Source organism: Castor canadensis, chromosome X (genome assembly GCF_047511655.1).
Source record: "Castor canadensis chromosome X, mCasCan1.hap1v2, whole genome shotgun sequence".
In the NCBI taxonomy this organism is placed as follows: Eukaryota; Metazoa; Chordata; class Mammalia; order Rodentia; family Castoridae; genus Castor; species Castor canadensis.
This window is the reverse complement of record NC_133405.1, coordinates 67,918,571-67,931,563: the sequence shown is the minus strand read 5'-3', so window position 1 is coordinate 67,931,563 and position 12,993 is coordinate 67,918,571. Positions and strand designations below refer to the sequence as shown.

The 12,993-nt window shown below is 33.3% G+C and overlaps 1 protein-coding gene across 5 annotated transcripts in view; it reads right to left on the bottom strand.

Annotated features, from left to right (window-relative positions):
- Positions 1-12,993, bottom strand: part of Pof1b (POF1B actin binding protein) — an 80,922-nt gene that overhangs the window by 25,549 nt on the left and 42,380 nt on the right. For 4 of the 5 annotated variants that reach the window (XM_074063332.1, XM_074063334.1, XM_074063335.1 and 1 more), the window contains 3 exons: positions 5,622-5,752; positions 2,498-2,525; positions 1,141-1,215 (listed from right to left, as the gene is read on the bottom strand). In XM_074063332.1, coding sequence (XP_073919433.1) covers positions 1,141-1,215; positions 2,498-2,525; positions 5,622-5,752 — 234 coding nt within the window. The remainder of the gene's footprint in view (positions 1-1,140; positions 1,216-2,497; positions 2,526-5,621; positions 5,753-12,993) is intronic. The other variant, XM_074063333.1, reaches the window with a different exon arrangement.

The window sequence follows — 12,993 nt, the reverse complement described above, 5'->3', positions numbered from 1 at the left end:
ACAACTTAGCTAAAATGGACTACTTTCTTGAAAGATACAAGCTACCACAGATCACCCAATATAACACAGATTATTTGAATAGCCCTATAAAAGTTAATATATTGAATTTATAATCCTTAAAAAATTCTCCAAGCCAAATTCCCAGAGCCACATATTTTAACTGGCAATTTCTAACAACTGTTAAGGAAGAACTAAAAGCAAATCAGCAGACTTTTTTAGAAAACAGGAAAGTCAGAAACAATTTTTAATTAATTTCATTTATAAAACTACTATCATCATGATACTAAAACCAAAGAGAGTATAAAAAGAAAACTGCAAATCAATGTCTCTCATGAACTTAGATTTAAAAAGCCTCAGAAGGTGTTGTCCACAAAAATAGACCTCAGATGCATTTAGATGGAATCTCACTGTCAGAAACAATGACAAGGATATTTCCCAGATATGGGTTCTTTGCAGGGTATGTATTCTTCCCACTATTACCTCCTTATAATACAGATTGTGAGCCACTAAAATTAATATTTCATTTCACTTTCACTAATATATCACCATGGCCAATATTTGGGTGATCAACAAAGGTCTAAAATCAACTATCAAACTTAGACACTGGCCTCACCAGATAAAACTAGATTATCTTCAGAATCCTTCCTTGCAAATACATGTACTTTTCTTTTTAGTCATATTTTCTTAGCATCTGTCTCAATCTGTGCTCTCTTTCTGCACCATAGCCAAATTTATTGCTCCAGTGGTCTCTACCCTTCCATAACAGGAAAAGCAAGACTCTGGCCTTTCCTTCTCTCCCTGTCAGTGGATGTAGTAGTGAGAGGTGAGGTAAAGGATGAAATGGAGAACAGAAGGGCAAAGACTATTAATTAGGGACAAGTTGTGCTAAAGCAGTGAGGAGGGAGTAAGGACATTCCACAGCAGTAAACACTATTTCTAGAATGATTTGCTAAATGCTAGTCAGTCAATCCTAGTTTTTGATGGTTTATTAAACTATAGGCAACCCTTGCCTAATTAAAATAATCAATCCTTGTGAAATAGGAAATTTATTTGGCATTTCCTGTTCTTAATTAAGAGAGGCATTCTAGACAGTAGTTTGTTAGTGTTGATTTCACACACCCACTCCTGACCCCATCTCACCTGCAGAATATAGCGAATTTGCTGTTTTGTAAACTCTGATAATCCTGTAGGAATCAATGATTCGATGTCTTCTGACTGTAAGAAAATAGGTATTTTAGTCTTAGTATCAGCATTCCACAGATTTCTATATAGTGAAGCACATTGTTTTACACATAATAAAAGATTAACTCACTTACTGAAGAATAGTTTCTACAAACTTCATTTCTAGCCTTATCAGCCCTTACTTTAAAAATCAACTATATTACACAGACATGGAAAGAACACTGAATTCCTCACATTTTAGGGAAAAGATTTGGAAAACAAATCAAACATTCCATGTATGTTTTTAAAAAGCAATGCAGAGCTGGATGTGGTGAAGTGTGCCTATAATTCCAGCACTTGGGAGGCTGACACAGGAGAATCATGAATTCATGGCCAGCCTGGGCTACAAAGAGTGAGACCTTGCCTTAAAAAATGACAAAATGCAATTTAGGGCTAGGGATATAGCTCAGTGATGTGCAAGGCCCTTGGTTAGATCCTTAGGAGTGAGGGAAACAATGGTCTTTAGCCGGGAATGATGGCACAAGTCTGTAATCACAGCACCAGAGAGGATGAAGCAAGAGAAAGCTAAATTTTTAAATAATGAAACTTTGGAAACTAGAAGTAAAGGTGTTGCAGTATTTATTGAAAATTTACATAAAGCTATAGTAACTTTTGAAAGATTATGGTGTTGTCACAGCAACACTGAAAAGCTTCAACAAATTTTAAGAGAGAAGTTAAATTGAAGTAAATGCTTTTTAAAGCAATTTAGGACTTACTGGATTATAGTAATAAATGTACTATAGCAGTACATTGGAAATAAAGATAACAATGAATACAAAAGAGATGATTGTACTTTTTATTCATTAAAATCAGTTCTTTCTCTATTTGATTACTTATTCCACTAAAAGAAATTATTAACAAAATTGATATGTAATAGAACTAATACTTGCAAAAATTTACTTCAAGTAAAATATATAAGCACATATAAGGTTTTGAAGCATATTAGAACCAAATTTTCTATTTAATTAGTTATTTGTATAGATTTCAGTTTTGTAAATCAGAGTGTGTGGCCAATTAAATTTTAAATGCTCTGATAAAAAAGACAATTTAAATCTGAAAATGACAGCTGATAAAACATTTTTGTGATTATTATTTTATAACCATTACAAAGATATAAATGGTTATATCATCTTAAAGACAAAATGATAATTATTTCTTTCACTAACCTGTGTTTCCAGTCTATAAAAGAACTAATTTAAAAGAATATTATTAGTGCAAGTATCAGAATATACCTTGTTAGCTACTATATTTGGTTTTAAATTATTTTTATACTTACTTTATCTGTAGATTCAATGTCCTGTCTGCTGAAAAAGTAACAAAAAGGATAGATAACCTTAGCAATTGATCATACATAAATGCCACTGCGCAACTTATTTTATATTTTGTTTTATCAAAATAGTACTGGTTCAATTTACAATCATAAATGAAAAATTAAAACAATGTAAAATGGTACTTTCAGTTAGTTTGACTAAAATAACTTTCCCAGACTTAGTTGACCTGTTGAAAATAAAAAAACATCTGAGTAACAAAACCATAAAATATTCAGAATTGGTTAGTATATCATTCATTAGCAATGGTCCATTTGAGGCAAGATATAGAAGTCCTTGATGCTTGGCAATAAATGCTACCTGGGTGAATAACGTAATAATAATAGTTTTTCTCTCTCTGTTTCCACCTCATTTTTCTCCTTGTTTTGATCCCTTTTGATGTTAATTTCATGTTCTTTCTACATTGTTTTTATCAAAAAAAAACTTGGAAGATAGAACCAACTCATTTAATCTATATTATGCATGGCAGTGATGAGGCTTGAAAGGTATCTGAGTCTTTATAAAGCCTTAAGCAAAATGACCAAAATTCTGGTAGTATAACAAAATTTCCAGAAACAAAATGATTATTTCGCCTTTTGCAGAGCCATGTTAAGTAGGCAAATGCTGCAAAATTGTTAGTAGTTATACCAGACTTGTACTTACTCCTTTGGAAATGATGGAAAACTAGAACAAATACAGTTTTAATATTGTTAGGAGTAACAGAAAGGACTTTCTTTACTTCCTCCCTCTGCTCTTAGTAGAAGAATTGAATCTGAATACATATGGTAAGCACACTTCTCAAACACACAAAAAACAGTTACACATGTTCTGTAGGCAAGACAGAATATGTTAAATTAAGATGATCTTAGGATAATAACACCTACATTTACCTCTTAAGTAATTATGAATAATATACTGCTAATACAGAGAAATGAGCCACTCACTGAGCAAAACCACCTGCACACATTTATAAAAACATACAAGTTAGTGTGGAGAAAGAGAAATGAAGTTTCCATTTCCTAAGGCATGTCTAATATATATGCAATTGTCTGCATGTATGTATGCTATATTTCCCGTGTGGCCCAAAATAGGAATGTGGTAAAGGCCTAGTAAAAATGAAATATCTTCTAGTTTTTAAATGCTTTATCAAAGTAAATGCATATATATATTTGAAGCTAAAGCAAGTTAAAATATGAGTCATAATGCAGTTTCAGTAGCCTTACATTAATGTTAACTAGCATTATGATACTTATTAATAAATGACTTTGTGTTTAAAAAAATACTAATCCTTTCTATCAGTTCCAATGTCAATTTAGTATATATGTCCCTAGTCACTTACTTCTTTCTATCTATAAAGAAAACAAAACCAATCAAGACGGCCAGCAATAGACAGTGTACAATATTGGAATCATAGCAAGTAGTCAGAATGGTTGCACAAGACAACCTTGTTTAATTCTGACCATGCAGCCCACTCATTGCTGAATTGCATTTTGGAAAGAGAAGAAAAAGTGGAGACAAAAGGTGAGGGAAACAGGCAGAAAGTGGAAACAGAGAGCAGATCAAGGAGATGGAAAGGTCAGTGTGGATTAAATCTCCATTCAGCACTGGGGGATGGTGGCTGGAATTACATGGGTCCAAAAGAGAAACAGAGTGACACTACATGGTATTTCAACTTCTAGAAAGGTGGGAATACAATAAGGAAAAATAAGAAAGGAACTACAGAAAGATACTAACAACTGACAAATGAAACTCTTAAACACAAAAATTTTATGAGATCTTATGTATTCTGGAGTGTTTACTAATTGTGAAATAATTCAACTTTCTTTTCTCAGTTATTTCTTTGTCTGATTTTTTTAAGGTAAATCTCCTTATGTAGCCTATGCTGGCTTCAAACTCACGATCTTCCTGCATTATCCTCCTAAGTGTTGAGACTACAGACATGTACAACTACTACCCCTGGCTCTCTACTTCTAATCAGTATGAGGCAATGCATGTGGAATATATTTAACTTATATTGTATAAATTTTATTGAGTAGCTACTTTATAAAGGCCATATAATCTGAAATGTTCTTGGGTGATATAAAACATGAATATTATCCTGTCCCTATACTTTATACAAACATTAAGTGCTCCAAAGCTGGTTTTTTTGGGGGAACTTGGGTTTGAACTCAGAGCTTTGTGTTTGCAAAGCAGAAGTTCTACCACTTGGGCCACAGCTCTAGTCAATTACGATTTGGTTATTTTTTGGAGATGGGGTCTTGTAAACTATTTGTCTAAACTAGTCTCAAACCATGATCCTCATGATCTCAGCCTCCTGAGTAGCTAAGAATATAGATGTAAGCCACTGGTACCTGGCTTCCAAAGCATTTTTACGTGATGTAAAAATCAGCTTAAGGCTTGTATTGTTCTTAAATTTCATGATTCAAACAATTTATAACTTCCTCAACTTGTCTGTACTGTCTTAAGCAATCTGTTTGACATTACATGTCTATTTTTGAAGGTTAAGCGATTTACCTAAGAAAAAAGTATTCAGATATATTAAATGCTAGTCTCTATAAATCGAGCACACATAAATAGAATAAAAACAATGGTGAGTTGGTATGGGACTATGTCTTCTATCATAAATCATAAATGTAATATTTTAAAACAAGTCATAGTATACCATGGATTTTTGTAGTTGACACATAAAGCTTGTACATATTTATGGGGGTATCATGTGGTGTTTCAATACATGCATACGTTATGTTATATTAAAATCAGGTTAAATATGTCTATCTTACAAACATCTATTATTTATTTATGGTAAAAATACTCAAAATCCTTTCTTCTAGCCTTTTGAAATGTGCAGTTCATTATCATTATCTATCCATAGCTACTACGCTGTGCAACAGAACAACAGCACTTTTTGCTCTATCTAACTATAATTTATTATCCAGTGATCATAACTTCCCTCTATTACAACTCTGTACTATCACAAGCTTGTGGTAACCACTATTCTACTCTAAACTTCTATAAGATGAACTTTTTAGATTTCACATGTTAGTAAGATTATGGTGGTAACCACATCAAGGCAAAAAATCATGTTTACAATACCTTCCTCCAATTCTCTGCAAATGTTCTAATAAGCAGTGATAGAGATCTGTATTCTTACGGCTTAGGTCAGCAAGCAACTCTCCAAAATATTTGGGGTCCAATTTTTCAGGGCCATCATCCTGAAGTATCATCTGAAACAAAACATCAATCACAATTATAAACAATACGATGTACTTCTAAGTTCATAGATATATTGATGTGACATGAAAAAAAGTAAAATTATCTATTTGTCATTACATGGATCAAACCACTAAATTTTCTTTGCACCTCAGGCATATGATTTTCAATAGGGGAGGAATTTAAGGGAAAAATCAGTATTGAAATAGCATTTTCTATTTCATGTCACTCAAGTCTAAGTGATTTAGCAAATTCAAAACTTGAATAACATAACATAGGGACTTAAATAGAATAGTAAAATAATAAAAATCTCTGAATTCCCCATTATAACACATGGCTTTCTCATCTGCCTCCTGTGGGAGAAGAAAATGTGAATTTCTTGAATTATACTGACTATAGGAGAATTACTTTCATTCGGACTTGCATATTCTCAATGAAAGTCAGTTTAAGCTAATAAACCTCCTCAATTCACTGTATTTTACATATTTCTTCTTGGAATCCCTCCATTTATTATGTGGACAAATAATGTCCATGGATAAGATGGGTTAAGGGCCAAGTGCAGAGAATTCATAGACCTAAGAGACATTTGAAATTCTAGACATAAATTATTATGAATAGTGTCCTAAATAAGAAACATTTTATTGACTTCATATCCTTTTGTGGCAATCTTTCAACATTGTTGGCCACATTGCTTCCCATCCCTAAGGCACACTGCCCAAAGAATAATAACTTAGCCCATACTCTATACTACCTATAATACTGCATGGGGACCAAGTGCCCTAAAAACACATTTATTCCTAGGTGTACAGATAACAACAGTTCAAATTTGACCACTACTACTTCCTTTTCAATCTGTCTTCTTAATGCAGATCCTAAAAATCCATGCTTGCTGAGGTAAATGGAAAGATCACAAAGTCTGTGAAGCTGAGCTCTGTAACATGAAAATCATGTTTATAAAATATAGGTCAGTGAAGCTATCAAGTATAGTGTAGTATCATATTTTTATTAAAATATGCATTTTAAAGTCTGGCTGACACAATATTATCTTGTCCATACACCCTTTGGAATGTTTTCCCTAGTGAGGTAATAGTTGTCTCCTAAACAGTGTAAAGACCATTAAGTAGTTGGGTAAACCTGTAAAGTCATTATCATCATACAGTATGCCTAAATGTCATAGAACATATCAGTACTACATATAAATACATAGATATAGACTCTATATGAAAATTGACATAGAAATATCTATTTATGTTTTTATTTTTAAATTTTTCTTGGTGATACTGGGGTTTGAACTCAGAGACTTGTACTTGCCAGGCAGGCACTCTACTACTTGAGCCACTGCCTCAGCGCAATAAAGCCTTTAAACAGTTGTATAAATAAATATAGTAACAGTTTCTACATCCTAACATGCTCTCTGCTCTAGCCACTTCAGAATTCACTATTCTGTGCACACACAATGCTATTTCTTGTTCTTGGGTCTTTGCTCACATCGTTCATTACTTAGACTGCCATCTTTCCCTCTTGTTGTATGTTCAAATCTTATCTATCCTTCTAATCCTATCTCAAGATTTATTTCTTGTCATTCGCAAGTAAGTGGATGGAACTGGAAAACATCATCTTGAGTGAAGTAAGCCAGGCTCAGAAGGTCAAAAATCGTATGTTCTCCCTCATATGCAAACTTTAGACCTAAAACAAATGCAGTATTATTGGACATGGGACACACGCTAAGGAGAGAACACATACATGAGAAATAGGGAAAGGTAGGAAACCCAAAACTTGAAAGTGATTGATGTGTCCACTGTAGAGGAGTTAATATAGTAACCTTAAAATGACAGAGGTCACTATGGGAAGGTGACCAGGAAGTAGTGAAGAGGTCTGGTTTAGGTTGTAATACACATGTGCATGGAAGCAATGCTAGGAATCTCTCTGTATAGCTATCCTTATCTCAAGTAGCAAAAATGCTTTGTCTTTCTCATTATTGCTTATGTCTTCTCTTCAACAAAGTTGGAGAAAAGGGCAGAACAGGTTCTTCCTGGAAGCGAGGGAGGTGGGGGGGAAGGAAGGGGACAGGGAGCGGGGAGGAGAAATGTTCCAAACAATGTATTCACATATGAATAAATAAAAACAAAGATTTATTACATCCCTGAAAACAGAAACTATACTAATGAATAGAGCTAATTTAATTTAGCTTTTTTTCAATTGTCTTGAATTGTTTTCATACTATTTTATAGATATGTCTTATTCTCTCAGTACCTTCTTCCTACCATAAAAGAAATGAGTAAAAGATGAGTCATACTTTTGGTTATCCCATCCCATTGTCTCTAGCACAGTATGGATTGAGCTCTCTATAGCTTACTCTAAGTAAGTACTTGCTGAATAATAAGAAATCATCTACTGATTAGAACTGACTCCAAATGCCAGCTGATTCTGGAGGGGATTTTCTAGCAGGTCTGTCTCTTAAAGAAGTAAACAAAGAATGGGCAAGAAAGTGAAAAATGGTATAGGCAGCACTTTCTCAAGAGTATCATAGAGATCCCTGTACCTGCTTTCTACACCAAGAGGAGGAACAACTAAATTGCAGCAACTAAATTTCACTCCTTTATAGTTTAGGAGGCTGACATTTTCAGTTCTACCTAGAATTAGGGATCTTGGCCATTTGTTGATTAGTGATAGGCTTCTCTCAGGAAATTAAGGTCACAATTATGAAAGTCACTATTCAGAATAAGTACAAATACTTAAATGTTGATTTTATGTTTCACTCATGCATTCTCCCCTTATGAACCATCTATATGTTCATCAAACTGGGAGTGGTCTAAAACACAGTTTCTAATATGAGTTTTAAAATCAACATTAGTTAGGTAAGAATCTATATTGGGCTATCTTCTGTTACACAAATTAATACCTGAATTGGGTATTTTGTAAAGAACAGGTATTTATTTGGTTCACAGTTCTGGAGGTTCAAGGGCATGGCACTGGTATCAGTTCAGCTCAAATGAAGGCCTCATGGCAGATGGCATAAAAGTACTGGGAATGTGTGATAGAGACAGAAATCACATAGCAAGACAGATAGGCAGAGCAGGGGAAAGGTATAGGTTTTCTCCTTTTATAATAATTTTTTTATAAGAACTAACTCAGGGTCATACAAGAACTACCTTTATCCATTCAAAGGGCAATGACCCAGAAGATCTAACCAACTCTCATGGGTTCCACATATTAAAGGTCCCAAAATCTCTCAACATAATCACACTGGGGAATAAGCTTCCAACTTATGAACTTTTGGGGATAAACCACTTCTAAACTGTGGCAGTGATGGAAATCTAGGTGTAATGACAATGTCTGTCCATTGATCTTGATTATTTTCTTTGCTATAGATAATTTCCTTCCTTCTTCATCTCTCAGCATGTGTCTCTTCCATGATGACAACTTTCCCAAGCAAAATATGATATTTCTTTTGCCAAGGATGTTCAAGTGCTAGTTCCCTGCTAGAATTTCCAAACAACCAATATAATATGTTTAGTGTTTTGCATATTTTTCTCTATTAACTGAGAATTCTCTCATAATGTGAAAACCATGTTTCTTTTCCTTCTGGTTTGATCCATTTAATAGAGTAATTTCTTAGATGCAAATTGTCTTAAAATGTTAACTTTTTGCATAAGTATACTCTTGTCATTGTGCTGCACACTGATAGACCTTTCAGGTGCATTATTCATTACCCTCATAAATCATTACTGCCATTAATTAAATGTTTGTTTATGTGATTTCTGTGTGGTGGATTTAAGTAAAGGAACACAAAGGCTAGCAAGGACATGGTATGATTCAGATCAACACTGTGTTTATGTTCAAAGTTAGAAGGAGGTTTTAGAAGCTTCTAAAAAGAAATTATTTCATCCTGTGAAAAAAATAACTAATATTTATTTAGTACTTACTACATGCTACCAGGCACTTCCATGTACTTCACATAAAAATTAAATGAGGCAATCCTGTCTTACTGTACTACATTACATTGCCCCCACACTATATTGACTCTCTAAATGACTCCTATTTGTTTTCTTAGCTACTTTAGAATTATACTGCCCTATGTGTACTTTGGAGATTAGTAGGTTTAGGACTTGACATAGTAAGTTTTATTTTCTTATTGGAAAACTATGCAAAATACATCTAAAGTTCAGGTAATGAATTTTACATTGCTAAAGAAATAATAGGATTAAAATTCATTTTTTCAGAAATCAGTACTTTCTAAAAGGAAACCATGGATCTCACCTGACTACTGCCTTGAAATTTTTCCCCTAATTCCAATTTAGGATTTTGTTTCATATTTGTGATCTATGAAATTCTAGGAGTAGTAATTGGCATTAATCCCTTAAAAAATACAGCACATTTTAAGTACAGCATCATGTTAATAATTGGGTAAGAAATAGTTGGTCTCTTCCTATTTTATACTGTTAGTATCAAGCAACCCTAGCAAGGGAAAAAGCATAAGAATTTTAGGTTCTGAAAACATTCACTGTTATTTTGCTCTCCATAGATATTTTAATAAAGAAATGATGTATTATATAGTATCTGATACATATTAAAATAAATTGCTAACTTTTATGAAATTCTCTTAGTTGTATAAGAGTGAAGATATGGTCTTTATATCTTTTTAAAAATCCCATCACCTAGCATATGCCTGAATATAGTGTTTAATAAACACTTGTTGGATAAACAGATTGGATATTTTCATAATAACAAGAATAGTAATAATGCTGATTCTGTATCAACTTATCTTGTTAATCAAAAGATATATTAGGGACATTGCTTTCAACAGGCTAATCCTGTGGGGTAAGTGGTGAGGAAGTTTTAATCGAAGGTGAATTTGGGGCTGCATATTATGGAGAATAGATAGAAAAGCACTGGTTGGAAGAGGTGCTTTAATAAAACACACTGAAATGTGTTATAGTAAAATCTAATCAAGGCTGTTCTGACTCCCTTTTGGAGTATGGAAGTGTGTGTGTGTGTGTGTGTGTGTGTGTTTTGACCTTATGTTATAAAATATAGTGATTCTTCTCACAACAAATGAAAAAAACATGTGGGTGGTTTGGACTATCATTTTATGGTGAGTAAAGGTAAGTGAATAATAAGATCTATAGAAATTTAAATTACCTTCCTGACAGGAATATTAAATTTTTGATATTTTACTATAATACAAATTGAGTATCAATAATTTATAAAGCTTTTCCTCATGGATCATGCTAATTTTGCAATACATCATGTTTTCCTGTTGTTTTTTTCCTATGGTTTTCAGGAAGCTCAGAATTAATCTTTTCACTCAATTTTATTGTCAAAACTTTATAGCCTGCATTTCTGTGTACTTTTCCTTCTAGTATTATCATTTCATTATATTCACACTGTCAACAACACAGTTCTTCTTCTCTTCTGCTGTGTTTTATTTTTTTCTCATCGTAAGTCCTTCCAAATCTTTTTTGGAATGAAACAGGAGGTATATAAATAGATAAATGTACTTATGTAAGTGTCTACATTGAAGAAATTAATTTTAAGCTAATATCTATTTTTAAATATTAACATTTTAGTAATAATTTTGTTGTTACCTTTTCCTCCTCTCCACGTGTCTATCATTTTTTCTTCTGCCATTCTTTAGCATAAAATTTATTCAAAGGATGGAAACACTTATGTGACAAAATCAAGACTTGTGGAAGAACTTACTACACACAAACACCACCACTTCTATGTTATTTATCTTGTAATCTGTATTTTTTTCTTTTCCTTTTAAAAAGTTTTCTCTTGATATAGGTTTTTACTATGTAACCCAAACTGACCTGGAACATGCTTTGTAAGCCCAGGCTGGCCTTGAACTTGCAAATCCTCCTATCTCCGTTTCCTAAGTACTAGTATTACAGGCATACACCACCATGCCCAGTCTATTCTATCTTGTTTTTCTTAAACCTATGGCAAAAGTCTATACCCAGAAACCAAACACAAGTTTTACAGGGCTTAGTGGAATGAGTCATCTATTCATTTAGCAAATATTTTATTGAGGACGTACTAAGCACTGTCTTAAAGTACTATTCCAAGCACCACTGGAAACAACAAAAACAACAACAACAAAAATCACTCAAGATATTTTCTCCTTCCTCAAGGTCTTTTATGGCTTTTAGATAAACTAAGATGTAAACATAAATAACTTTAATTTGAGGAATAAACTAATTGATAAGAAATATAAATACATGTACACATCAAATACTGAGAGTTCCAAGAAGGAAACCTAATTTTCAGATGTATGAGAGAAACTTTATAAAATCACTAAGTTATGACAACTTAGTGTGTAGTGGCAAAGTAGAGGGAAAAGTTGAAAATGATGTTAAATTTTAAAGATGACTAAAGCACAGGAGAGATCATTAATAGGGGACACAGAGTAAAAATCTGGTATGACCAGCTTGAAATGACTGTGGGACATAGAAGTAGATATATCATGTAGGCAACTAAAATTATGAGAAAGTTTTCAGTGTTGTTCATATAGAAGTAATAGTGGAAGTCAAAATTTTAGAACATATTGTCATGATAGAATAGAGAAAGTAGAAGGGAGCCAGGATGGTTTTCTGGTGAATGGAGGGAGAAAAACCTGCAAAGAAGATTTCAAAGCAGAAGTACAGTATATTGAGATAAAAGAATATAAAGAATAGAATGGATGAACAGTGTCAAATGCATAGAACTGGAGCAAGATGAGACTTGGTAAAGGAAGCTGAATTTGGCAATTTTGAGGCCAATAAAAAGTTTCAAGAACATAGTGAAACTAGAATCTAATTGTCAAAATGTTAAGGAATATGTGGGCAGTAAGGAAATGGCACTGGTGAACATGCTTTCTTTGGAAATTTTTTAGGCAAGGGAAACAAAAATGATGAGATCATGTCAATAAAAAATATATAGTTGTCAAGGGAATCATCTTGGAGGTAAATTCTATGGTTAAAATAAAAAACAGCAAAATTTTTATGTGAAACAGAGCATTGGAGGAGTTCACACAGCGAACACAAATTGTGGTCCTTGAAACAGCAGCATTAAAATAACCGTGAAACATGGAAATGCAAATTATCAGGCACCAGCAATGTCCATTTAAAAAACACTCTGAATGATTCTGGTGTACACTAAAGTTTGAGATCCACTGCCTATTTTCAGTAGAAGACAAGGCGGTACCTTCAGAGAGGAAAAGAGCAACACTGGAACTTTGCAGGGTGGGAAAGAAAAAGGCTAGACACTAAAT